Genomic DNA, 27,528 nt, shown 5'->3' with positions numbered 1-27,528 from the left:
GTTTAGAGGTCAAAGTTCATGTTCAAATGAAACATAAAGAAAATGTTCAGAGAGCTGATCAGGTTCACCAAAACCAAGTTCAAATCCAACTGTCATCTAGTTACCTGGTTACCCAGGTTACCCAGGTGAGCCTCCTGTTACCTGGTCACCCAGGTAAAAACCTGTTACCTGGTTAGCTGGCTGCCTCGGACCTTCTGACCCGCTGCAGTTGATCACTTGGAGCCTTTTAAAACAATAATCTGACGTCAGACACGCTCCCGCCTCACTCCGCTCAAAGTTTGTTGAATTTAATCGGAAGTTGCTCCGGAGCGGGACGTCAGGACCACGTGACTGGCTGAACACCTGCGGCGCCCCTGGGAGGCCACGCCCTTCTTCCGGCTCAAACTAATTCATCGCAGCTTTTAGTTTTTATTAATTGATTGAATATTTTTTAATTACTCTCTGAAAATTAATCATTTCTAACTTTTAATTATGAAGTCCTTCCGGATTCAGTAGGCGACTTAAAACGGAACCGAACTCAGATTTGGACCGCGGTTCCGAACTTCCTGACCGGATTTATCCGGACCGACTCCCTGCTCTGAGAGTGGCCGGCTCAGGGAGCGTGTTTCCCGCGGAGAGGAGCTCACCTGGTCCGCCGGTTCCTGCGCCGGGTTCGGCTCTGCGGCTCTGGATGCGGGTTCGAGTCCGGCTCAGTTCAGGCATGATGGTGATGCTGACTCCTCCTCTGACCTCAACTCCTGCTCGCAGCGGCACAGGGCGCCCCCTGTGGTGAAAACATGCTCGGCCCGGGGCCCATTTGTGGCTCCTGGTGCAACTGAAGAACAAATTTGGCTGCAAGATGGTTGATAGAAAATTAGGACAAAATTAGTGAGGAAAAAAACCCAAATATTCTTATTTTAATAACCAGATTTTTAGCATTTTCTGATTTCATAGTAAATCTGAGCAGTGACTGTAAAGCAGATGAATCTGTAATTAATGACGTTATTAAATGTGACCAATTAGAGCAGATACTCCCAGTTAAAGGGACAGGAACCCTGTTCTGCTGAAGAACGATAAACTGGATCCCTTCTTTAAACGGCAAACATGAAAACTGATGTTTAACTTCATGGATTGATTTACTGAAACATCATGATTGGTTTATTGTTGGTAAAATAAATGTAAATATTTACATTAAATGTAAATGTTTACAGCCTGGTTTAGATGCAGGTTGTGGGTTTGAATCCCGGCCAGGATTCTCCAGGTTCTCCATCGAACAAAAACACGATGAGAAAATCTGGAATCATTTCCTTCAGAATAACATTATGATTCATATTTTATTCATTTTACTGTAATTAGACTGAATGATATTGAATGTTTTATATTAAGATAAAATCTTCATGAAACAGAAACAACTTTAGAGAATCCAGGTTCAGTTTTCACACAAAATTTCTCTTTAATTTCAAAATAAGAACTTTAATAGCAGCAGCTCTTCATTCATTCATTCATTCATTCATTCATTCATTCATTCGTTCATTCGTTCGTTCATTCATTCGTTCATGCAGTAACAACAGGTGATTTTCAGTGTTTTACTTCTTTGATCCAGATCATCATCACCATGGCAACTAAATACAAACATTAAAATACAAAATCTGAGCTTTAAGATGCAAACAACCAAACCAGGCTGAGTTTCTGTCTTTTTCCCATGATGCACCTGAAGGCCTCAGTAAGGCCTGCCCTCATTGGCTACGGCAGCCTGCCAGGTACAAAACAAAACAAACATTACAAAGTAAAAACACCTTTAAACTAAAACTAAACAACCAACAGCGTTCATCAAAACAAACATCCATAAATCTGCAAATTCATTTCAAATTATTTACAAAATTCAATTTATATAATTTACAACTTTGAATAATTTATTATCCGTTACATTAATAAAAACATCACCCAGAACAGGTGTCAAACTCAAGGCACGGGGGCCAAATCCGGCCCGCCGCAGCTCCTCATGCGGCCCTCTGGACACATAAACCTTTGAATATTATTTTATTTATCAAATCAGTTTTCATCACAGTACATCCGTCATTTCCTGCAGTTTTTCTTAGAAATTCATAGGAAATCAGTTAGCAGTGTAATGCTTACCTGTAGGTGGCAGTGTTTCTTTTTAATTGCAAAAACATTTGTAAAAATGACTCCTGGTGATGATCGGTGTGAGAAGACGTTCAATTTAATCTCATTTCAATAAGTTCTGATCATTATTCTAGAGGATCCGGTCCAATCTGCCCAAAATGGACATGAGCCAGACCAGAACCAGGTCTGAAAACCAGTCTCCTCCCAGTGGGATGTAAGGAAAACCAGTAGAACCAGTAGAACCAGTAGAAGCAGCTGCTGGCTTCTCTTCTGACCTCTGACCTGCTGATGTTGCTGCTGTATAAACTGAAGCTACGGAGCTCCATTCCTGCCCAGCGTTCAGTTGGCGCTCTGCTCCTTTAAGGGACACAACTGCTGTTCCTGCAGCGGCCACCAGGTGGAGACCACGAGTTCTCAGAACATCATGACGTTGCCAGGATCCCCTGATGCATTCTCGGAAATGGAGTCATGAGGTCAGGGCAGACCTGTCTTCATCCTCCTCTTCCTCTTCCCTTCGTCTCTGAGCTCTGTGGTTCTGGAACAAAAAAACATCAAATGTGATTGGTCCAGTCCGACCCAAACAGGCCTCAGCAGAACCTCAGAGAGGGAGAGAGAGAGAGAGAAGCCCCGCCCAGTCCAGGTGAAGCTTCTATAAAACATGAAGCTTAAAGCTGAAATGATGAAAACTTGAGAACATGCAGAATGACTTAGCATTAGCTTTAGCACTAGCACTAGCATGGCTACATCTGGAATCTTTTCTTCTCCAGCTCCGTCTCTGTGTTGGCTTGTCTTTGACTAGGCCACTTCCTCTGCTTGGTGCTCGCCGTTTGTCTTAACAGGTCCACATCAGCCAGACTGGACCCAGCAGCCGGTCCCAGAACCTTTAATCTGACACCAGACTGGACCCACGTTAACATTTCTGTTCTGGGTTTTGGTGAAACCAAACGCATCAGAAATTCAGCCTGTTTATATTTTGGAGTTCGGCTGTTGGAGGTGTTCGACCCGCACGGAGGCTCCATCACAGCTGGGAGCCAGGTCAAAGGTCAGCACCAACCCGGTTCTGGACAGAACCAGAACCGCTGACAGAAACCATCGGAGATTAAACATCACCAGTCTGGGTCACTGCTGGTCAGGAAGAGTGTGTGTGTGTGTGTGTTACCTGCAGGTTGAGGAAGTGTGTGTGCGTCCTGCAGTGTGTGTGTCTCGCCGCCGTCTCTCTGTAGAAGAATTTGTTGCAGAGTCGACAGACGAAGCCGCGAACCGGAACCACGAAGCTGCTTCCTGCTCAGACATTAGACCCGGTTCTGTTTGGGTTCATCACACACAGAGACAGCAGGCCGCCACCAGGGGGCGCCGCGCCGCCACCAGGGGGATTTACCGTAAGTCAGCTGAGGATCGAACTCGTCTTCTTCTTCCTCCGACTCTTTGGCATCAACAGTCTGTAGGGGACAAGAATCCGAGTCGGTACCAGAATCTGTTCCAGGTTTTAGAGCCACAGGCTGAAGCAGCACTGACCTCTGACCCCTGAACCTCAGATGGCGCCGTCTCTTCATCCTCATCTACCACCTCTACTTCCTCTTCCTCGAAGCAGCCCAGAGCGTCCACAGTGATGAGCTCCTCCTCCTGCTCGTCCCCCAGCTGCACCTGGAGACCAAGCGATGACATCATCAGCTGGAGACCAGGTGATGACATCTGACCAGGTGATGACATCATCAGCTGAGGGTGTCTGCTGCCCCCTGCTGACCTGTTCCTTATGCTCCACAGACTTTATGTGCTCCACAAACTTCCTGGGCGTCCTGAAGTGTCTCTGACAGACCGGACAGAAGGGTCGCCCCCGCTGCTTACATGCCTGGATCACACACACGCACACACACACGCACACACACGCACACACACACACACCCCGGTGAGGGAGCCTCCTTCCTGCAGCTCGCTCTCAGACTTCCTGCTCTCACCTTGTGTTGCTCCGTCCGTCTGTGGACGATGATGTCACCTCTGAAATGGACCTGGCAGGTGTCACACCAGCGCTGCGCCTGTGGCCGGCGCCCCCTGCAAGCAGACACTGTTACTGCAGGTTCTGGACATTAAAGCCTCAGTAAACCCTGTGAGACCGCACCTGTCCAGCAGGGGCCCGGCGTTGAGCTGGATGCTCTGTGTGATGTCCTGCAGCTTCCTCAGGTGTCCTCGCCCTGACATGTGCTCCTGAAACACCTGGATGACACACACACAGCTTCTGCAAACATTTAGCTTAACTGGCTCATTGTACACAGAATTATGGGATGTTTCTAATTTTGTAGTTTATTATCAGTAATAACCTAATAATAAACTACATCTTAACATTCATCTCAATGATTGCTATTATTAGAACTGAAATGAACATTTGTTATTGTCTAACTAACTTTTATGTTCATTGTCATTCAGAAAACTTCAGTTTTCTAAAACATCATATGTTGCATGAACTTGCCCCTCACAATATGGCCGACACCTTAAAGCATGAAGCCAACATGGCTTCCACTTTAAACGGCACTCTGGGTTTTTCTTCACAGCTCCGTTATTTTGAAGGAGCAGCGTGGAGGAAGGAGAGGTGTGTTTCTCACCTGCGGGGAGCGACAGGTGAGGTTACAGACATGACAGTGGAGAGCAGTGGAGTTCCTGTCAGCCGGACCGAACTCTCGGCTGTCGCTGCTCTGCTGGATGGTGACCTTCAGGGAGGCCACGCTCTGCAGCTGCAACGTTTAAAAAACACGTCACTAACATGCTAACAACATGTCAGTAATATGCTAACAACATGTCAGTAATATGCTAACAACATGTCAGCAATATGCTAACAACATGCTACTAACATGCTAACAACATGTCAGTAATATGCTAACAACATGTCAGCAATATGCTAACAACATGCTACTAATATGCTAACAACATGACAGCAATATGCTAACAACATGACAGTAATATGCTAACAACATGTCAGTAATATGCTAACAACATGTCAGCAATATGCTAACAACATGTCACTAATATGCTAACAACATGTCAGCAATATGCTAACAACATGCCACTAACATGCTAACAACATGTCAGTAATATGCTAACAACATGTCAGCAATATGCTAACAACATGCTACTAATATGCTAACAACATGACAGCAATATGCTAACAACATGACAGTAATATGCTAACAACATGCTACTAATATGCTAACAACATGACAGCAATACGCTAACAACATGACAGTAATATGCTAACAACATGTCAGCAATATGCTAACAACATGCCACTAACATGCTAACAACATGTCAGTAATATGCTAACAACATGTCAGCAATATGCTAACAACATGCTACTAATATGCTAACAACATGACAGCAATATGCTAACAACATGACAGTAATATGCTAACAACATGTCACTAATATGCTAACAACATGTCAGCAATATGCTAACAACATGCCACTAACATGCTAGCAACATGTCAGTAATATGCTAACAACATGACAGTAATATGCTAACAACATGCTACTAACATGCTAACAACATGACAGTAATATGCTAACAACATGCTACTAATATGCTAACAACATGACAGTAATATGCTAACAACATGTCACTAATATGCTAACAACATGACAGTCATATGCTAACAACATGACAGTCATATGCTAACAACATGTCTAAAGAATCTTACATCCTCACCTGAGCTGCTCGGCTGTCCTCTGCTGCCCCCTGCTGGTCAGAACCAGAACCATCTGAAGAACAGAAACAGCATCAGAAAATCCTGAAGCTACATGAATCTGATTATTGCTGCAGTCACTCACCTCCTCCTGGGTCACATGACCCGGGGGCTTTGTTCCTATTGGCCAGAGCTGCAGCCTCCTCAGTTCTGCAGGAAACAAAACTTTGATTCTGACTGTTGAAGGAAATTTTACAGTCCAAACTGTGAATAAACCTTCAACGGCTGAAGGTTCAGAATGATGAGCTTTTCTCTCTTCGTGCCTCATCCAGAACCAAACTGACCCATTCTGTCGTGCTCTCTTCAGCTGAACCTCTCCTGTACCTCCATCCGACCCCTGACCTCCCTGGCTCCGCCCATCTGCTGCTCTCTTCTCCCTCGCGGCGGCACTGCTGTGGGGCCGAGCGTCGCAGCTTCCTGGTGCCTGCAGAACAGGAGCCGCGGGTTCAGGAGGTGAGGCGGCTCAGCAGGAGAAGGGTGAGTTTGATTTACACACCTGCTGAGCTGGAGGACCTGCAGGGAATCGAACCTTCGATACGCCGCCTCCCGCTGCAGGAAGGAAACACCTGGAGGAGGGCAGAATAGACAGAGGTCAGAGTTCAAACAGGAGCAACTTAATGGAGCAGATCCAGATTCTCTCACCTGTCCGTCCTCCTGGTTTGTCTGACCATGATGACCTCTGACCTCTGCTCCTCCAAAGAATAAAGACTTTATTCTCATTAAACCATCAGCTTCCAGCAGACTCATTCATTACATTTTAACTAGAAATAAACAGATTGAACAGATTTATGGGTTTAAACCAACCATAAAATCCTGGAGTTGTTCTCAATCAGCTCTGATTGAGAACAACTTTCTCTCAAAGTTGTCAATTCTTTCTATAAAGAGATTTGACAACTTTATAGAAAGTTAGAAACATGTTTTTGTCCTCACAGCCAGGCCGAATTACCGGGAACAAATTAACATTTACTACCAACTAATAACCATCACATTACCTACAGAAACGACCAGTTAAAAAAGCAAATAAATCTAAAATGGTTGGATTTTAAACACAGACCTGGAAGCTATCGGAGCTAAAAAACACACAAAAAACAGGATAAAAACTCATATTTGAACAAACTCAGGCGGATGGTTGTATTCTCGTGCTTCCATCCGTTACCGCAGCGTCATTAATGTGAATCAAAACTTTAGCATTTCTTTTATCACTTCACTGAACTCACCTCCGTCCTCCAAGCTAACTCTGCTAAAGATAAGCAGACTGCATCTGGCTCTCCGTGAACGGCTCTGGCGCCACCTGGCGGCGGGGAGGAACACTGCAGCCAACATCTGGTGCAGAACACCTGCTTCCGACTGATGAAAAGGACCTTTCAGGAATAAAGGTTGATTAAAATGACCCATAAAACGTATAGCTCTGTGTTTATATTAAATATTTTATTTATGATGGCCGTCTTGATGATCATAAACGAGACAAAGTGAAACAAAACAATCAGAAGTTAAGTTATAATTTTATATTATAAACCAAGAGCAGATCCTAACGGATCCCTCAACGCCTCGGCGGATTCTGTCCATGAAGGTCCTGATCAGAATCAAGGTCAAAGGTCGCCGTTGGCAGAGTCACCAGACACAAGCCAGCAGTCTGGACAGAGATCAGATGAGCTGGACTTCCTCCTCCTCTTCCTCAGCTGGAGAACAGCTGGCTGTTCTCCAGCTGTGTGTGTGTGTGTGTGTGTGTGTGTGTGTGTGTGTGTGTGTGTGTGTGTGGAGGCCAGATCAGGAACAGATGATTGAGTGGAGGACGACCACAGAGTTAAGATCCTCAGATGAAAGACGACTGACTGGAGCCAGCTGCTGGTTCTACAGCCGAGCCTAGAGAACCGGGTCAGAACCGGGTCAGCGAACACTACCTGTGGATTCTGTCTCAGCTCCTCCCAGTGAAACCATTAAGGGTTAAGTAGAGCTCCAGTCTAATGGATTCCTGCCTGAGCCGGACAGAGAGGAGGAGGATGAAGATAGTTACTGTAGTGGAAAAATTACAATAAGGTTCCACCTGCTAGCTGTATTGCTACATGTTTATTCTAAGTTCCTGTATTTTCCCACCAAGTTAAACTATTTTGGTTACATGTACAAGGTTGGACGTTGTTTTCCCAGCTGCATGGGAACCAGTCTGCATGGGAACCAGTCTGCATGGGAACCAGTCTGCATGGGAACCAGTCTGTTTCCAGGCTTTGGATCCTTTATCCCTTGGTATAAAACTCATGTGTTTCTCTGCCTGGCAGCTTTTCATCCAGACCTGCTTCATCACTGATTGTCTCTGTATTCTGATCAATATATGAATAAACCTGACTGAGTGATTTCACCTGAACGGTGATTGGAAATGGGGTTTTTTCCACCACAGTTACCATGGTTTCCAGGTTTTGGAGTCTGGAAGAAAAAATCCTTCTTGAGGAAAAAGATCAAAAGATCAACACAAAAAAATTTATATTCTGGTTTATTATCACATTTTACAGAAAGCAGATTCCAACATGACAGGAAGTCTGCGCCGCATCGACAGGAAGTCTGCGCCGCATCGACAGGAAGTCTGCGCCGCATCGACAGGAACTCGTCCCAAATAGCTGTTGGGTCTTTTATTTAGAAAATCTGAATTCCACCATAAATCCCTCAGATTACAACCTGTCACCCTGCCAAAATAAAAGTCTGTGATCGACTGGGTCTGCTGACAGGAAGCGACATCATCACCAAGGGGTCAGAGGTCGTCCAGCAGCTGCTGCCTCTCAGATGACGGCTCCTCTGGACGCACAGAGAGGAAGGACAGGTTGGACAGGATAAGCTCCCCCCCTCCCAGGTGTGTGTCACCTGCTCCCAGTACTCCCAGTACAGCCGAGGCGGAGACCGATCCCAGCTCGTTGCGAGCGATGCAGCGATAGGTTCCTGAGTCTCCAGGCTCCGCCCCCTCGATCTGCAGCCAACTGGAGAGCTCGAACCTCAGAGGCCCGCCCCTGGCCTGGGGACAGAGGACGGCCGGTCTCCAAGGGAACGGGACGCTGCGGCGTTAAGAGGGGGCGGAGCCTACCTGGACAGAGATGTGGGGGTCGTCTCCTGGCAGGACGACGTCCCGGCCGTCCTTCCTCCACTCCACCAGCGCCATGGGGAACGCAAACACCTCGCACAGGAGCAGCATGATGCTGCCGCTGCTGTTCACCTGGTCCTGGGGGGCCACCTTGATCACCGGGGCTGCGGGGGACAGGAGACACTGATAGTATGACAGGAAGCGGGGGGGTTTCAAAATAAAAGTCTGTAATGAAAACATTCTGCCGTTAAACTTCAAACTGGATCACATCTGTCAAACTGAAGGTCTGGGGGCCGAATTAAGGCCGCCGCATGTTCAAATGGGGCCAGAGAGCTAGGAGATAGCATAGTTAGCTGGTAGTTAACTGGTTTCTAGCTGGTAGTTAACTGGTTTCTAGCTGGTAGTTAGTCAGGTTGTGGTTTCAATCTCCTGGTTTTTTTCTCATAATGTTTCATAAATTATCTCGGTTTGTCAATAATTCTGAATTTTCCAGGATTTTTTTTCAAGGTTCGGTGTAAAGTTTCGGAACTATTTTCTCTGGTATCCCTCCGCCGGGCGGGCCTACCTGTCCTGCAGGGACCCGTCTCCGCGATTCGGAGCTCCGGGTCGGAGAAGGCGGCCTCTCGGAACCGACACAGGTTCAGGTATGTGGTTCCGTCGCTGCCGCACAGCGCCCCCTGCTGCTCGCACACACACATCTCCTCCTGTTCTTCATCCTCTCCTCCTCCTCCTCCTCCCGCCTGGCACCGCAGCCCGGTACCGCACAGCCCGTAGAACCGGGCCCGGGCGCCCTGGTCGCAGGCCTGGCCCTCCAGGTTCCCGCACTCCGCGCAGCAGCCGCAGCGGTCCGGAACCAGGCCGGCCCGGCAGCCGCGAGGCTCCGGGCACAACTCCGGGTCGCACGGTCCGCAGCGCCCGAACCCGGTTCCGTTGCCGCCTCCCGGCTCCTCCAGCAGGTCCAAGTCCAGAACCGGGTCAGGGATGGAGGACCGGACCGGAGGAGCGCCCCGGCAGGAGAGCGGCTCCGGAACCAGAACCAGGACCAACAGAACCAGCATTTCAGGTCCGCTCATAGCTGGTACTGGTTCTGACGGATGTTCTTCTCTTCAGAACTCGCAATTACATTCCAGTCAGGTCCAGCAGGAAATACCGAACCGAACTGGGAAATCTCTGGAAAAATGGGCAAACTGACCCGAACTTCCAGAAAACACAACAAAAGTTCGGAAAAAGTCCGGAAACAGAATCAACAGAACCAGGAGATAAAAACGGGTCCAAACCCAAGAAAGCTGCTGATCCAAACAGTCCGGGACCGGTTCGAATCAGCCGGACCGCAGCGGGCACTCCGGGTCAGGTCTGACAGAATGCAACTCGCTGCTTCCGGTCTGACCCTTCAAAATAAAACAGAGCTGCGCGGTTTTCATCCCGATCTGCAGCGAAACCAGAAAAAAAGATTTTGATTATTGATTTTAATAATTTAACCATTTTAAATTTATTAAAATGTTTTACAAAGTAATTTCATGTTCTTCTGGTTCCGGTCCAGAACCTTCTCAGCTCCTGCCGGAAGAACCCGCTGTCCCGTTCTGCTCCAGTCAGACACACAGGTGAGGAAATGAAACACACCCTCACCCAGTTCCTGGATGGACGGCCAGCAAACAGCCAGCAGCTTTTATTTTGAAGGGGTTCTGTCCGTGTTTCCGGTCGGACTCTTAGCAGCTGGATGGTCCGAGCGGAGCAGCTGCTGAACCCATCAGCGGCTCCGCTTCCGCAGGTTCCCAAGGTTCTCCAGGAGGTTCCAGGAGATTCCAGGCTCCCTAGGTTCTCCAGGAGGTTCCAGGTTTGACCAGAAAGGTCATTGCTAAGGACGTATCAGAGGGGGTGACCCAATGGAAATGTAAAGACGACACCAAGAATGTAGTGGCAACTATTGACCAACTCGTAACAATCAGACAGAAATCTGAGAGCAGAGGAGAGGCTGGTTTTACCGACCAGACAGACCTCCTAGTCTGAGTCTGACCAGAGAGAACTGGCCCACAGATCCAGAACAATTCACTGGACCAGATGATCTGAAGGAGCTTTGTGATTGAGGAAAGAGTCAAAGATGAGTTTGACTCCCACAGAAAAAGTGGCTAAAAAATACTGAAAAACTGGAAGGAGTTTTTCAGAAATGCTACGTAGATAATTCAGGACATCGGAAACATCATCCGCCTCAGGATGGAGAAGATGAGAACACATCCCTGATGGTCTGTAACTGGATATTTGAGGTTGATCCTGAAAGTCTGTATGTGTTGGAAAAAAGTTGTAAATACAGAAAACAAAGATAAGATTTTGGATTGGCTGAAGAATAAGACCAGAAAAGACAAATGAAGTTAGCAAAACCTGAAAGGAAGCATAGAAACAGATGGAAATGCAAACTATCCTTTTTATGTGGAGAAGATTTTTGATCGTGAGTCCAGTTGTAAAACATTTAGTTCGTTTGAAGCTGCTGGTTCTTTGGCCTGGTACTTCACTGCATCAGTTATAGCAGAATCTGCCAGGAATTTCCAGACATTTCCACCAGTTCTCACGGCTTTGGACGCCTTAGATCCACAAACCCAGAACATGCTACATGCCACTGAGACCAGATCTTTGGTTTGACCAACATCCAATGACAGGAGGAGGGTGAGGGTTTCCTCCTGCTGGGGAGATTTTGGCAGAAGAATACGGAATAATTGAAGACACTAAAATGTTGGAAAACTGTTATAAGAAATTCAAAACCAAAACTGGGCCTCAACAACAAGATCCTCCTGAATCATCAGGAGATCTGGGAGGCCATGACGATGGTTCTGTCTCTTTAATAGACCTGAACTCAGGCCTAAACTTGGAAACTCAACAAATGTCTTAAGGATAACTGGATTCATTCAACAGGAGAACAATGGTCAGCTGGAAAACAAATTTAAAGACAATTTTTCAAAGAGTCGACAGTCCCTCGAACAGATGCTGAAGGCCATGAACACGTCACTGCAGGAACTGGAGAAGCAGCGCCTCATTCCCTGAAGTCAGTCCGTTTGTAGAAAGTGGAGCCGCTGTGGGAGTTCTGGGTCTGAGGGCGGTCCTGCTCCGGTCCTATCCCAGATCAGTCTGGCTCTGTCGCCGGTCCGGATGGTCATACAGGTCTATCTGGCCAACCCAATCGAACTGTCCCGTTTCCCAAAGGACGCCGGAGACTTGGAGGAAGTCAGGGCTGCTTCTGGGAACTTTGGAAAACGGGATGAACTGGTGGAAAATCCCAGTTTCTTTTATAACTGGCTTTATGATGAGACCGAAGAGGACCCAAGTCTTACCAGAACATTTCGTCATGCTCTGATATGAAGGGACTCTGTCTTGGATGGCTTATTAAAAACTCAATGAAGTATAATGTAACACAGAGACAGCACGGAGCCAGTACAATGGCTGCTGGCGGTTATGGAGAAAGTATGGTTCCTGATCAGGATCAGTCTAAACTCTGGAAAATCAATAGCAAGAGTTCTCCAGCATGTAGGAACATTGGTACTGAAGGAAGCAAAGATATTTTCCTTGGTCTTGTAAAGTTAAACGACTTAGAAACCCAGAAACTGCAGAACAAAATGTTGCTAAGGATTCCAGATCAATCAACCATCAATCCACCTTAATATGTACAGAACATTTCAGCAGCAAGGCTTTTCAAAGAGTTTTACATCATAAACACAAAGTCATAAAACAGAATCAACAATCAAACATCACATTAAATTCATCATTTATTATGTTTCTAATAAAACTAACAGCAGCTTTTAGTCCAGATTTAAAGGATCTCAGTGTTTCAGCTGGTTTACAGTTTTCTGGAAGTTTGTTCCAGATCTGTGGTGCATAGAAGCTAAAAGCTGCTTCTCCTCGTTTGGTTCTGATGCAGAGCAGAACCAGAACCAGAATCAGAACCTGAGGGGTCTGGAAGGTTGATCCAGCAGCAGATCTTTAATGTGTTGTGGTTCTGATCCGTTCAGTGATTTATAAACTAACAGGATTTAAAGTTTATTCTCTGAGCTACAGGGAGCCAGTGGAGGTTCTGGAGAACTGGGTTTATGTCTCTGTCCTCCTGGTTCTGGTCAGAACTCCAGCAGCAGCATTCTGGATCAGCTGCAGCTGGAGGATTGATTTGTTGGACAGATTCAAAGCGACTGGATGAGTTTCTCTAGATCTCACTGAGATATTAGTCATCTAGATGTTGTTCAGCTGATAGAAGGCGACTTTGTGACCGTCTTTATGTGGCTCTGAAGGGTCAGCTCAGAGGTCAGAGGTCGGCCTGTAGTTCTGCAGTAGCGATTTGTCCAGATTGTTGTTTTTTTTATCAGCCACATCCTGCTTGGTGGAATGGGCGGCGACACGACGCTGGACGGGTCCGGTTGGTTCTGACCGTCGGCGCTACGTCGTCAGGTTTTAGGACGGATTCATGGGTAGCACAGAGCGGCGCCGTCCTGAAGGTCGGCGCCGCTCCGACCTCCTGCTTTAGTTCACATTTCTGTTTTACTGTTGCAGGTTTGAGCTTCGCCTCATTAAGAACCACGAAGGCAGAATCTGGTTCAGGTTCCATTAAGATCCGTTCAGCAAAACATCCTGAAATGATTTTAATCTAGCATATGATATTATACTACCTTGGTGTTACAGGTAGAAAGTACAAGGTGTACTTTCTATTTTTTAACCAAAAATTGACTTTATTTTTTACTTTGTCTGTCGTCCATGACAACCAGAGGATTTATTATCCATGAGGTGTTAAGTTTGTTTTTACCTTTTTAACTTGAAACTTTCATTGTGATTTTCAGGAAATATTAATGCTTGTAAAGCTGCAACCAACCAGGGTTTGAGTTATTATCGTTTATCGGATAAAAGAAATTCTGCAGATTTTTTATTAAAGGCTTTTATAAATACAAAGTTAAAAATACATTAACATTTTAAAATAAATAATATAATCCCCTTTTAAATAATAATATATCTTATTGGCTAAAAGTCAATAGCAGCATTCTTTTAGTGAATGTTTTTATCATTTGTTTCAAATTATGAATCTGCAGATAAAACCTTTGGTCCGACTTCCTGCATGTTCTAGATCAGGGGTCAAACTCCAGGCCTCCAGTCGCTGACCTGCAGGTTTTAGATGAGCCACAGGTACAAAACACTGGAATGAAACGGCTTCATTCCTCCTCCTGGTGGGGATCGGTTCTTCAGAACCTTAATGACCTGATTAAAAAAAGGAGGAGGCGTGGCTTCAATATTTAAGAATACCATAAATTGTAGTAAAATCTCTTTGGGTCTCTTCACCTCTTTGAGTATCTTGGAATTGAGGTTAAAGGTCACAAATGAACTTTGACATTAACTTTATACAAAACTCCAACTTTTGTGGAAAATTTCTTTACTGACTTGAATGAACTTCTGTCTCTTATATGTATTGATTATGATTGTTTAATAATTGCCGGTGATTTCAACATTCATGTTGACAACCCCCAAGACAGAGGGGCAAAAAAAGCTCGCTAATATTTTAGAGACTTTTGGTCCAACACAACATGTGAAACAAGCAACACACACTCAAGGACACACACTGGACCTGGTTATCAGTAAGGGTGTGAATATTTCCAATGTCTCTGTAACTGATGTCGCCTGTTGCATCACTTCCTGTTATCTTTGAAAATTCTTTATCTTTTAACCCACTTGGACAAACAGCAACCATCACAAAACGTTCTCTCACTGAAAACACAGCAGAAACTTTTAATCAAATCTACTCTTCTTCCTCACCCTTAAGCTGTAATGATGTAGATAAGTTGGTAAAAGATTTTCAGTCTAAAGTCTCAGATATTATTGATTCCATTAAAATGAAGGTTGTGTCTGGTAAAAAGAAATCTCCATGGAGAAATACACAAACAGTTAGATCTGCAAGACAACTCTGCCGTAGAGCAAAACGAAAATGGCGTAAAACTCAACCCCACGTTCATTGTGACATCTATAAAGAAAGACTACGTAACTATCATTTAACACTAAAACATGCAAGAGAGGCTTTCTTTGCAGATGTCATAAACAAAAACATTAACAATGCTCCAGCTTTATTTGCAACAGTTAACAGAATCACAAACCCTCCTGTGACGTTACCGCCTGAATTCCAATGTTTTGCCGCCTGCAACCAGTTTTCCAGCTTCTTTTCAGAGAAAATTCAAAAAATCAGAGGATTAATCTGAACATCCACTATAAAGTCAGAACCAATGCTGAGCCCAAACAAAACAAATACAGGAAAAATGACCCAAATTCAACTACTTAATTATAAAACCCTACAGGAAATTATAAGTCAATAAGCTCCAGTTCCTGCTGCCTGGATGTCCTAGATCTATAACTCTAGAACATTTCTTTAAGAAAGTCCTGCCTGTTATTGCTGCTGATCTGATCCAGATAGTAACTCATGGCTCTCATCAGGCGTTTTCCCCCAGGCTCTGAAAACAGCAGTAATCAAACCACTGATAAAAAAGAACAATCTGGACAAATCACTACTGCAGAATTACAGGCCGACCTCTGACCTCTGACCTCCCATTCATCAGCAAAGTTATTGAAAAAGCTGTTTAAACAATTAACTAGCTTCCTAATGATAACCAACCTCTTTGACTCCTTCCAGTCAGGTTTCCATGGTTACCACAGCTCAGAGACTGGCCTAGTCAAAGTGTTCAATGACATCCATATAAATACGGACTGTGGCAGAACCACAGTGCTGGTTCTGTTGGACCTCAGTGTTGACCATGACATATTACTGAACCGACTGGAGAGTTGGGTCGGACTCTCCGGTCCAGTACTTAACTGGTTTGAATCCTACATAAAGAACAGGGATTTCTTTGTTTCAACTGGAAACTTCTCATCAAAGAGGTCAAAGGTCACATGTGGGGTACCCCAAGGTTCAATCCTAGGACCCCTCTTATTCAATATTTATATGCTCCCACTAGCTCAGGTTATAACAGGAAATAATATTAGCTACCATAACTATGCAGATGACACACAGCTCTACATTACGATGTCACCAGGTGACCTTTGACCCCATCCAATCACTGAACAGATGCTTAGAACAGATAAATGTGTGGATGTGCCAAAACTTTCTCCAGCTGAACAGAAACAAAACTGAAGTTATTATTTTTGGACCTAAAGAGGAACGATCTAGAGTTATAGATCTAGAGCTATAGATCTAGAGTTATAGATCTAGAGCTATAGATCTAGAGCGATAGATCTAGAGGTATAGATCTAGAGTTATAGATCTAGAGTTATAGATCTAGAGTCATAGATCTAGTTATAGATCTAGAGTCATAGATCTAGTTATAGATCTAGAGTCACAGATCTAGAGTTATAGATCTAGAGCTATAGATCTAGAGTCATAGATCTAGTTATAGATCTAGAGTCATAGATCTAGTTATAGATCTAGAGTCACAGATCTAGAGTTATAGATCTAGAGCTATAGATCTAGAATTATAGATCTATAGCTCTAGATCTAGAGTCATAGATCTAGTTATAGATCTAGAGTTATAGATCTAGAGTCACAGATCTAGAGCGATAGATCTAGAGTTATAGATCTAGAGTCAATGCACAGCTTTAGTTATAACTAAAACCAGCGATCAGCCCGAAACCTGGGAGTAGTGATGGACTCTGACCTGAACCTCCAGAGCCACATAAAGACAGTTACAAAGTCGGCCTTCTATCACCTGAAGAACATTTCCAGGATTAAAGGACTAATGTCTCAGCCAGATCTAGAGAAACTCATCCATGCCTTCATCTTCAGTCGTATTGATTATTGCAACAGCGTCTTCACAGGTCTGTCCAACAAATCAATCAAACAGCTGCAGCTGATCCAGATGCTGCTGCTGGCGTTCTCACTAAAACCAGGAAGATAGAGCACATAACACCAGTTTTAAAGACCCTCCACTGGCTCCCTGTAGCTCAGAGAATAGACTTTAAAATCCTGTTGTTAGTTTATAAATCACTGAACAACTTAGCACCACAATACATTAAAGATCTGCTGTTGTTGTATCAACCTTCCAGACCTCTCAGGTTCTGGTTCTGGTTCTGCTCTGCATCCCCAGAACCAGAACCAAACAAGGAGAAGCAGCTTTCAGCATCTATGCACCACAAATCTGGAACAAACTTCCAGAAAACTGTAAAACAGCTGAAACACTGACTTCTTTTAAATCTCAACTGAAAACCCACCTGTTTAGGATTGTGTTTGAAATGTAATCAATTATGAATTTATTGATGTAACTTGACTTAATGATTGATTCTATATTGCATTGTGATTCTGTGTTTGTTATGATGTAAAGCTCTTTGAAATGCTGCTGAAATGGGCTATACAAATAACATTTGATTGATTGATTGATTGATTGATTATTCTGTTCAGGTGCAGCAGAGGCTCATCTAAAGGTTGCAGGACTGGAGCTTGAGATCCCTGATCTAGATCTTTCCTGACACCAACAACCTTCTCAGCAGGTCAAAGTTCTCCTCTAATGATCATCATTGGGTCCAGGTGCGTTAAACCAGGGAGAATAAAACATGCAGGATGCCGGGCCTCCAGAACCGACTTTGGGCTCCACTGAGAGAAATCAGGACTTCTGATCAGAGGATTATTTATTGATTAACTGATCAATAACTGGATATAAATATGCTCAATGGCTTTTTACAGATTATGAACCAAGTGAAACTTTTTACCGTAACTATAAAATGTTTCTATATTTTGTACAGATTTGGTTCCATTTCTGTTCTTTTCCAGCCTGTGATCCAGTTAACCATCAATCAATTACTGAATTAGTTGACAATTATTTCAATAATCAATTCATCTGATTAATCGTTTAAACACCTAAATATGTACCCATGTGAAGATGAAGGAAGTGGGAAAATGTTTTTAACAGAATATATTGTTTGAAAAAATAAAGATGAGAAATTCATAAAGAAAAGCATCAAATGAAACGTTTCCTGTGTTTTTATTCCTCCATCCACACATAAAGGAAGCCGAGCCGTTTAAACTGAAATAAATATTTATTACTGTAAACTCTTTATGCAGAATCACAGCTGAACAGGATCGACATCAAGCTCAGGAACAACAAACACTGAAGTGCCATTAATGAGGTTTCTGTGATTACAACGAGTCATGTGACCACAGAACCAGCCAATCACAGAGCGCCGTGATCATCTACAGAAAACTACAGACAGGAAATAACTTCTTCTTCTACAGTAACAAACTGACATCAGATCAGCGGATTCTAGATTCGTTACAAAAACACGACGTCGCACAGTGACATCACAGTGACATCATAGAGTGACATCACAGTGACATCACAGTGACATCAGAGTGACATCACAGAGTGACATCAGAGTGACATCACAGAGTGACATCACACAGTGACATCACAGTGACATCACAGTGACATCGCAGAGTGACATCAGAGTGACATCACACAGTGACATCACAGTGACATCAGAGTGACATCACAGAGTGACATCAGAGTGACATCACAGAGTGACATCACACAGTGACATCACAGTGACATCACAGTGACATCGCAGAGTGACATCAGAGTGACATCACACAGTGACATCACAGTGACATCGCAGAGTGACATCAGAGTGACATCACAGAGTGACATCAGAGTGACATCACAGAGTGACATCAGAGTATATCCATTGTAACCAGCTGCTTCTCAGCTCCTGTATTTACTTCACTGCAACTGAAAAATAAAAAAAATCTGATTATTCAGTAACTGGATGTTCAGATTCAGATTTTAGGATCCAATTTAAAAATCCATAAAACAATTAAACTGTTTTTACCAACTTGAGCCAGAATGATGCAACCAAAGTGAAAATAACTTGAAATACAGAATTCAATAAGAAATATATAATTTCAGAAGATCTCTTGAGTTTTGACATTTTAGATGCTTACAGTTTGTTCAAGTTTTAAATTAAACATTTAGTCAAATTTTAACTATGAAAATCAAATAATAATTTGAATAAAAATAAATATACAATCAGTATATCTATAGGAATACATAGTACATTGTATAATTTACATTAGACAATTAAATGACAACAATAATTTTAATTAAGGAGAATTAAAAATTGTGGTCACAAAATATCTAGTCTATTCAAACATAATACTGTAATCACATTAATAATTACATGTAATGTAAATTAATTTATAATCCTGGTACGAAAATGTAAATAAATGTTTTATAAAGTTTTACAAAACAAAGTAAAAATATTGGCTGGATTTTTAGTGCATTATATAAAAAAAACTATTCAAGTGAAATTCGGAAATATTTCATCGAAAATAAAAAATACAAAAAACGTCAAAATCAAAAATGAATCATAAAAAGTGCAACAATTAAACAGAACCATTTGATTTAATAGTTTTACTTCCTTTCAGAAGATGGTCATGATAATATCTAATAACTGATGTTATTATTCAGAATATATTTTGATTCTGTTTCGGACCGGTGCAGCACCGGAACCGACCCGGTTCTGAGCGCTCCGGGCCGGCTGGGACTCACCGGGAAAACATCCGACTGGCTGAATGAGCCTGCAGACGGTCCGGCTCGGTCCGGATGGAGACTCCGGAGGTTCTGCTGCACCACGCTGTGCTGTGGGCGGAGCTTCCGCTTCCAGGCGGAAACGATCCTGATTTCAGGATATTTTGATCAGTTTGAACCTGAAGGACCGAAGCGGCAGTTTGCAGATCTACAACCGAAACACGTTTCGCCTCAGAATGGCGCAGAAACAGAAAGTTCTGGGTGACTTTAATAAAAATAACGATGTCCAATCTATTTTTCTTTCTCCGAAGAGTTTTTGCGGCGCTAGCGGCTCGTATTTTTTCGACAGTAGGAGGGCGAAGACATGCGGTAAAGGTCGTCGGGAGTCGAACCCGCGACGTCCGCGTCGAGGACTAAGGCCTCCAAACGTGGGGCGTGCTAACCCGCTGCGCTCCTTAGACTTCGGACCTGATCTCCTTCAGTAAGAAAGGAAGATCCCCGGATCGTTTGGGATCATCTGGTTAAAAAGCCTTTTCTTCTCCTCTAAAGGGAACCAGCAGAGATGCCACACATTAACTCTGTAGATTTTCACTTTGGCATTTTTTGTAGGGCCAGGACTTAATCAATTACAATTTTTAACTCTTTAAAAATTGTAATTCAATTAATTCCATACCAAAGTTCTGGCCAGAGCCTTTGAATTGTGTTTCTGGTGCAGATGAATCTGACGCACAGCTACATCCGCTAACAGCAGCAGGAAGCCGCGATCTGGTCGGAAAAGACTGTATTCAAGTTGTGCTAACGGGAGTTAGCTTGTCAGGGAAGTTATGTTAGCCTACAGTAGCATCTCAGTGCTAAACATGTAGCAAAAAACGTTTTTATAATTTAAAATGTTGCTTATTTGGTCGATATATTGTCTGTCAATTAACTGCAATTAATTAATAAACCCTTCAAGACAAGGCTTCTTTTCTTTGGTCAGAAAAGCCAAAGGTCGGTGATCACAGCTGATTTATAAACGCAATAAAAAGGGAAAAACATCCCAGGGGAGATTTTTATATATTTTTCTGACCTCAGAAAAAATCCCAGTTTAGGTCACATGATCATTTCCAGACTGGCTTCTTTTGTCTCTGAGCTGCAGGTTAAAACGGTTCCAGTTGGAAAAGTAGCTTTATTAACAAACTTATTAATAACAGTAACGGATAGTGGCCCAGTCCAATCACAGTCCGAGGCGTCTGCAGGCTGATTCAAACCTCCAGGAACCTGATCCCAGCAATGCCAACCCAGGCAACCTCCAGACTGGAAACCAGTGAATTCCCAGCAGGAGGCGGACCTGGCTTCAGCAGAGCCATGGCGGCCAGAAGTGGGCGGAGCCTCCAGGGTTGCTGGAAGGTTAGCTTGTTTCAGGCTAAAGCCTTCATTTTACATTGAATGGGCTCTTTGCTCCTCAGCTTCCGCGTTCGGAGAAAAGCGGCTCAATTGTTTCCGATCTATTGAAAAAGTCTCTTTCTACTGGGTGTTTGCAGGGCTTGTCCAAGGTAACAGTTAATGATGAACATCGATCCGAAGCCCCGACAATAAGCTGGAGAAAGGTTTTAAGATGTTCGCCTCGTTATACATTCACAGATACGAAAGTGAGTTTTACTTTCTTTAAACTTTGTGGCTAACATTAGCTCTAACGCCATCAAGTTCGCAGACGACACCACGGTGATCGGCCTCATCAGAGATAATGACGAGGCCGCTTACAGGGAGGAGGTAGACCGTCTGGCTGAGTGGTGCGACAAAAACAACCTGCAGCTGAACACCGAGAAGACCAAGGAGCTTATCGTGGACTTCAGGAGGAACGCTGACCCACCTCCACCCATCCACATTAAGGGGACAGTGGTGGAGCGTGTGGACACCTTTAAGTTCCTGGGAGTCCACATCTCCGAGGACCTGACTTGGACGACCAGCTGCTCCAAACTCATTAAGAAGGCGCATCAGCGCCTCTTCTTCATGAGGACCCTGAGGAAGAACCACCTGTCCTCAGAGATCCTCACGAACTTCTACCGCTGCACCATTGAGAGCATCCTCACCAACTGTATTACAGCTTGGTACGGGAACTGCTCTGTCTCCGACCGGCAGGCGCTGCAGAGGGTGGTAAAAACTGCCCAGTATATCGCCGGGGCAACGCTCCCTGCCATCAAGGACATCTACAGGAAGCCGTGTTTGAAAAGGGCCGGGAAAATCACAAAGGACTCCACTCACCCAGCACACACACTCTTTTCCCTCCTGCCCTCTGGGAGGCGTTACAGAAGCCTACGGACCAGAACCACCAGGCACCGGAACAGCTTCTTTCCCACAGCTGTCAGGCTTTTGAACGCCTCCTGACATAAAACATAAACTATAAGGACTGTACTCCCCTATCCTCTCATACAACAATAACACATGGACTATCCTCACACACACACACACACGCACACACACACACACACACATCACAGACTGTTTTCTTCACACACACATACAACCTGTAAATTTTATCTGCCATTATTTATCTATAATCCATTCCCTAACATTCTTATGTATAATCTGTATAATCTGTGCATATAGCTCCCATATTTATATTTATACATAATATCTATATCTCTTTGCTATAACCCCTTATAGTCCATACATACAGTCTTGTACATCTGTGAATAAATATCTATATCTCGTAGAGCACTTCTGGATAGATGCAAACTACATCTTGTTGCTTGTACTTGTGACAGTGCAATGACAATAAAGTTGAATTCTATTCTATTCTATAGCTTATGCTAGACATTTTTCTTGTAAAAATGTGCTATTTAAGTATCTAAACATTTTTCATCATTCATTAACGGACAATATTTTACCTTGTTTTCAAGTATATTAGGTGGTTTATTGTCGTTAGTGTCAGAGACCAAGTAACGAGGATTTTACGGTTCAGGCTTTTTGCTTCTGCAGCCTGAGGAACAACAAGCCCATAGCTTAACAGTAGAGCAGCTCTGGTGTCGGAGTTCTAGTTCAGCTGACGGTTCAGGTTCAGTTGTTGCTTTTAGAAAAATATGGCCGTGTTCCTTAAGGTCTCCGTGTTATTGCACTTTATTAGTTTAGCATGTTTCTTGTGAAGCAGGACGGTGTTTACAGCAGTGTGTCCAGGCGGGTCAGTAGCTCGGCTGTCTGGTTCTGGTCTGCTCTCTGGTTCCCATAAACTCTTTCAGGCTGAATACAGAAGTGATTCCATGGAAATAACACAGGAGGCTCCTTTATCTTCTGCTTTAGGCTGAAGAAGTTGATCCGGAGTGAAGTGAAGGCTGTAAACTTTGCTGTGCTGCGTTAGCTTTAACTGGTAGCGACGAATATTTACAAGCCACCATCTTCTTAATTCAGGATCGTTTGGAAATCCATGAAAACTTAAAAGCCCATTATATTAGGAAGACAGCAATGTTCATAGTATTGTTTTATTTGTGTCTGAAATAAGACTTTGTCTTTTCTAGCTGTCATGGTAACTCAAAGCGGAAACAGAGCGGAAACATTTGCGCATGCGGTTGTGACGTCGGCGCGGCAGGTGCAAAGAGCCCATTGGATCTGCATTGGCATTGGGTCCAACACGACCCGGTTCTGCTGGGCTCGGTTCTGGTCGAGTTCTCGGCTGGTGTGTGGATTTAATGAGATAGAAAAGAAAAAGAAAGCAGGCGGCCATGTTGGGTGGGAAGTTTCCATTCAGGGAGGACTCCAGCTGATCCTCATGATTTCAGGTCAAAAGCAGCAAAATTATCGTTTTTATTTAAATTTGTTTGAATTTAATAAAGATCAGAACCGCAAGATGGCACTAAATCAGCATCTATGTTTAAATTCCATTATTATGAGTTAAAAAACTGAAAAACACAAAGTTATCCAGACGTTTTTTGGAAACAGAACAAGATGTTGTTAAATACACAAATTTCTTCAATTATTTTCTAAAGTTAAACTTATCTGATTTAATCATAAAACTGTTAACAGTTATCTGAAATAACCTGAACAGAGTTCAAGTGAATAAACTCCTGCAGCTCTGCTGTTTATCTTCAGGCGGCTGTTCGGACTCCAGCCAGCAGAGGGCGCTGTTGCTACAGGGGAATTCAGAATTATTAATTGGGGATTTAGGTCAATAACATTGTCTACAAATAAAACTGAGCTAAAAATTCTGGATTAAAAAGTTCAACATTTATATAATAATAAAATTAATCATGTCAAATAAAATAAGATGCTGAAAAATGATTTGAAAACAATAAAATGAGGAAACAGCTGGAGGCAAAATCTACAGGAAATTATTTTTCTGTTTGATTATTAAAGTTTTATCTAAAGATGATTCATGTAAATCATTGTTATTTTTCTTAATTTGATTTTAAGAAATTTATGTTGAACTTGTGGGTCAGAACCGCATGAGTTTTATTTATTATTAAAGATTAACATTAGTAACTAATAATTCAGTCGATTACTGGCTTCATTTTTAATTCAAATATTTAACCAACAACTTTCCAAATCAATTCTCTCTTTTATTGGTTCTATTTGGAGTTCTGATCCAGAAACTTCCTGGTTCCACTGGATCCACTGGATCCACCGCCACAGCTTCTAACATCATGAAGCTGCTGCATTGTGAAAAATCTGGGAATTTTTTTTACCCCTCCAGGGGTCTTTTGTGGCTCTAGTGGCCCTTATAGGACAGTAAGCTGACAGGAAATGGGGGGAAGACACGCGGTAAAGGTCGCCGGGTCCGGGAATCAAACCTACGACGGCCGCATCGAAGACTCAAGGCCTCCAAACATGGGCCGCGCTGTCCCCTGCGCCACCACGGCACGCCCAAAATCTGGGAATTTTCAACATTAAAGAAGCAGAAATGTAATTTTGTGTGATTTCCTTCAGTGCAGCTCTGAACTGTAAACATCGGTGACCTGAATTTAACCGACAGCCAGACGCTGCAGTTTGAGGGATAAATATTATTTTTATCTCAGTTAACGATGAATTATTCCTGAATGCTGAGCAACGCGCTCCCAGACCAGAAGGTGGCGCTGCAGGCTGACTGGAGAGGAAACAGCTGCTTCCTTCCTTCTTCAGAGGCTCCACCCACTTAGCAAAGCCCAGGAATTTGATTGGTCACAGCAGGGAAGTGTTTGTTGACATTTAAAGGAACCAGCATTGATGGATTGATGAGCTATAACCATTAAAACCACTCTAAGCTGGTTCTAGAACTGGTCGGCACGTTTGATATGTGTGTGAGAGGAAACAGGAAACAGAACTGTACAACTTATTTCAAAATAAAAGAGTGGTTGCAGGACGCTGGTGGCTACAAGTGGAGCAATGCGTGAGTGTGTGTGTGAGCATGTGTGTGCGTGGGTGTGTGTGGGGATGTGTGTGTGCATTGCTATGACTGTGAGGACCGTAGGGTAACCTGTCCTTATGGGGACACATGTTGGTGTGGGGACATTTTCCAAAATGTCCCCACACCAACATGTGTGAGCATATGTGTGTGTGTGTTTCAGGACTTCTCACCTTGTAAGGACCATTTTCCCTACATTGTGAGGACCCACTGCTCCTCATGGGGCCCAAAGCCCGGGACTCCATGAGGAGCAGTGCTGTCTTAAGGTTTGGGTCAGGCTACAGAAATGCATGATAAATTAATGGAAGTTAATACAAAGTCCTCGTGAAGATAGAAAGACATAAGGTGTGTGTGTGTTTGTGTGTGGCTCAGCAGCAGCAGTGCAGCTTGCTCGCCCTCTGCGCCTCTCTCTCTCAGACCACCGTGCTGACGGAGGGATCCGATAGGTTGAGCTGACCGGTGATGTCCGTTGGGTACGGCTACAGGGGAAGGACAAAAACAGGGAGAGACAGAAAAACAGATGTTAAATGGACGCCAACCCAGCCATAGGTTCTGCTTGAGTTCACTCTTTCTGGGTCGGTTCTGATCCGGAGCTTCTCTACTGAACGGCTATCAGCAGTGGTGGAAGAAGCCGGACGTCTTGCAGCAGCTTCACTGATGTCCATCGGCCTCATGTCCAGGTTCTTCCAGATTCAACCTGTTGGACGTCTTGCCTCCATGTAGCAGCTAACGTTCTCTGACCTGCAGTACCAGCACAGGGCTGAAGGGGGCAGTGCGTCCTCAAAGGGAAAATCTGATGCTACGGTTTGTTTATAGCATAGTAGGTCTTCCAGCCAACTGCTGGTCAAATTGCACTTACATGACAGACACAGAAAAGCTAGCTAGCTAGCAAGGCTATATTAGCAGCTAGTTAGCGGTAGCTGCAACTTTGCCCTGCCAAAAAAGTTCTACGATAAAAACCTAAGTAGCGCACAAGAGATTAAATATTCTGCCACGACGGCCAAACCTGGCAAGTTTTGGACTTGAGAATACGGGAAATGTCGCTGTGCGGTGCTACTGTCAGGGCGGGAGGTTTGGGGTGGTGACAGAGGCTTTTAGTCTACACAAGTAACGGGAGCACGGCAGGAGAGGGAGGTAAAATACGGAAGTTTCCTGGAAAAACGTGAGACTTGACAGGAATGGACGGCATTAAGCTTAACGTGTTTCAGGCCTTGCTGTTACTGATCCATCGGTTTCTGACCCGGCCCGGTTCTCTAGCCTGGAGTCTTCCTCAGCCAGCAGAGCAGGTTTCTCCACCACCGCTGATGAAGCCGTTCGCTCTAAGCTGGAGTCTGTCTGCTCAAACAGGAAGTGTGTGTGTGTGTGTGTGTGTGTGTGTGTGTGTGTGAGGCTACAGTCGGTCGTGCTTGCAGAGGAGGACAGAGGCAGAGTGTGTGTTTGCAGTAAGGACACCATTTAAACCCACTAAGAGAAAAACACTCATATAGGAAGTAAAGAGAAATGAGTAGGTCCAGCAGCTGCGTCCGTCCCTGAGAGGACAGCTGTCTCTGTCTTCACATGCAACTGAGGACAGGAGGACACCAGAGAGGGCAGAGGAGAGCTGGTGCCAGAGTCTGAAACAGAGCGGGTTAGAGGACTGAAACACGTCTCGGCCGGGCGACCTGAGGACAAGAGGCTGGACGTTAGTGGAGGAGACAGAGAGGGACAGGACAGGAAGAGACAGACGAGACAGACACAGGACACCACACAGGCTGACCCTCTTCCCTTCTCCTTTGCAAGAAGACGACGTGATCAGTGTGGGACTACAGCTGGACCTGACTGCCTGCAGGCGTCCAACATGCCACCTGTCTCTCTGTCTGTCTCACGGTGGGACAGCGGAGGGACAGATGTGATGGGGACAGAAAGGACAGGAGAGGACGGAGCCGATGGGAGGGATGAGGAAGGAGGGAAATAAAAGAGTGAGGAAGAGGAGGGGACGGACAGGAAGCGATGGAAGACAGGTGGTCTTCGTGTCCTTACCGTGGCGTCCCCGGGGGCCAAACGGCGTTTGAGGTCGGAGGTCGAAGTGATGGACCTAAAAGAGGTTTGGGACTCTGGCTCTGCTCTACCACTTTTCCTATCCTACAATAGATCATACGATAGGCGCACACACACATTAACAGGCGGCAGAGACACTGCAGCTCACATTCAGGCCAGCAGGGGGCGACAGGGGGAAAGGGGAGGGCAGCGGACCGGGGGAGGGTGATGGGCAGCGGCTGGACGCTGGAGGACACAGAGTGAAAGACAAGGAACCAAAGAGGAGCAACAAAAACGTCAGCCCGGCCGCCATGTTGGGAGGGGCAGCAGATCTGCTACGCTGGTTCTAATTGGTTGTTTTTCTAGACTTCATCATTTCCTGGTTGAGTCGTTGCTGATTGGACGATTTTTCCCTCTGTGGCTGGAAGGACTTTTGCTCCTGTTTTACTGTCAGAAAAACAGCTGTTGTAATGCGTAGCAATGGCAACACGGTATTGTTCCTAAACTGGGAACAGCTGATTAGCATCTCGAAAGCTCAAACATCTGAACTTTGACCTCACATCCCAGAGGAGCTGAAAGGGGCTCCATGAAAGCAGAGAGAGGAGGAAGTTCAAACCGTCTTCCCTCGACTCCGAACGGCCGAACGGTCTCTCTAACCGTTCGGCCTGACAAAGGTAAAGAGGAGCGGCAAAAGCAGAGGAGAAGGATTAGCAGAGCTAGCTAACAGCTGATGACGTCATCCAG

General features: G+C 44.5%; 3 protein-coding genes across 4 annotated transcripts in view; all 3 read right to left on the bottom strand.

Annotated features, from left to right (window-relative positions):
* Positions 1-1,407: 1,407 nt before the first annotated feature.
* On the bottom strand, positions 1,408-7,177 carry ciz1b (cdkn1a interacting zinc finger protein 1b). Its single transcript, XM_028018568.1, has 14 exons — positions 7,052-7,177; positions 6,477-6,520; positions 6,331-6,400; positions 6,119-6,258; positions 5,920-5,984; positions 5,798-5,850; positions 4,701-4,829; positions 4,220-4,314; positions 4,059-4,152; positions 3,848-3,952; positions 3,619-3,747; positions 3,482-3,542; positions 3,263-3,384; positions 1,408-2,638 (listed from the first exon to the last, which is right to left on the bottom strand). The coding sequence occupies exons 2-14, from the start codon at positions 6,503-6,505 to the stop codon at positions 2,570-2,572; spliced, it is 1,161 nt and encodes a 386-aa protein (XP_027874369.1). The 5' UTR covers positions 6,506-6,520; positions 7,052-7,177; the 3' UTR covers positions 1,408-2,569.
* Positions 7,178-8,060: 883 nt separating this feature from the next.
* On the bottom strand, positions 8,061-12,800 carry LOC114145151 (kazal-type serine protease inhibitor domain-containing protein 1). Its single transcript, XM_028018569.1, has 3 exons — positions 9,464-12,800; positions 8,902-9,062; positions 8,061-8,832 (listed from the first exon to the last, which is right to left on the bottom strand). The coding sequence occupies exons 1-3, from the start codon at positions 9,969-9,971 to the stop codon at positions 8,575-8,577; spliced, it is 927 nt and encodes a 308-aa protein (XP_027874370.1). The 5' UTR covers positions 9,972-12,800; the 3' UTR covers positions 8,061-8,574.
* Positions 12,801-22,893: 10,093 nt separating this feature from the next.
* grin1b (glutamate receptor, ionotropic, N-methyl D-aspartate 1b) overlaps positions 22,894-27,528 on the bottom strand; it is a 77,972-nt gene continuing 73,337 nt past the window's right edge. The window contains exon 21 of one of the 2 annotated variants that reach the window (XM_028017403.1): positions 22,894-25,247. In XM_028017403.1, coding sequence (XP_027873204.1) covers positions 25,182-25,247 — 66 coding nt within the window. In that variant the 3' untranslated portion in view covers positions 22,894-25,181. The remainder of the gene's footprint in view (positions 25,248-27,528) is intronic. The other variant, XM_028017406.1, reaches the window with a different exon arrangement.

This window comes from Xiphophorus couchianus, chromosome 5, assembly GCF_001444195.1.
Source record: "Xiphophorus couchianus chromosome 5, X_couchianus-1.0, whole genome shotgun sequence".
Classification (NCBI taxonomy): Eukaryota; Metazoa; Chordata; class Actinopteri; order Cyprinodontiformes; family Poeciliidae; genus Xiphophorus; species Xiphophorus couchianus.
This window is presented reverse-complemented; position numbering and strand designations above follow the sequence as displayed.

Bases quoted from the DNA above. Each gene is read 5' to 3' on its own strand.
- LOC114145151 (XM_028018569.1), bottom strand. From the start codon at position 9,971: ATGAGCGGACCTGAAATGCTGGTTCTGTTGGTCCTGGTTCTGGTTCCG. The intron at 9,063-9,463 runs GTAGGCCCGCCC...TGTCCCCCGCAG, and splicing joins GACGGGTCCCTGCAGGACAG to CCCCGGTGATCAAGGTGGCC. The intron at 8,833-8,901 runs GTAGGCTCCGCC...CTCTGTCCCCAG, and splicing joins ACCCCCACATCTCTGTCCAG to GCCAGGGGCGGGCCTCTGAG.
- ciz1b (XM_028018568.1), bottom strand. From the start codon at position 6,505: ATGGTCAGACAAACCAGGAGGACGGACAG. The intron at 5,851-5,919 runs GTGAGTGACTGC...TCTGTTCTTCAG, and splicing joins GTCATGTGACCCAGGAGGAG to ATGGTTCTGGTTCTGACCAG. The intron at 3,748-3,847 runs GTCAGCAGGGGG...CTTGGTCTCCAG, and splicing joins CTGTGGAGCATAAGGAACAG to GTGCAGCTGGGGGACGAGCA.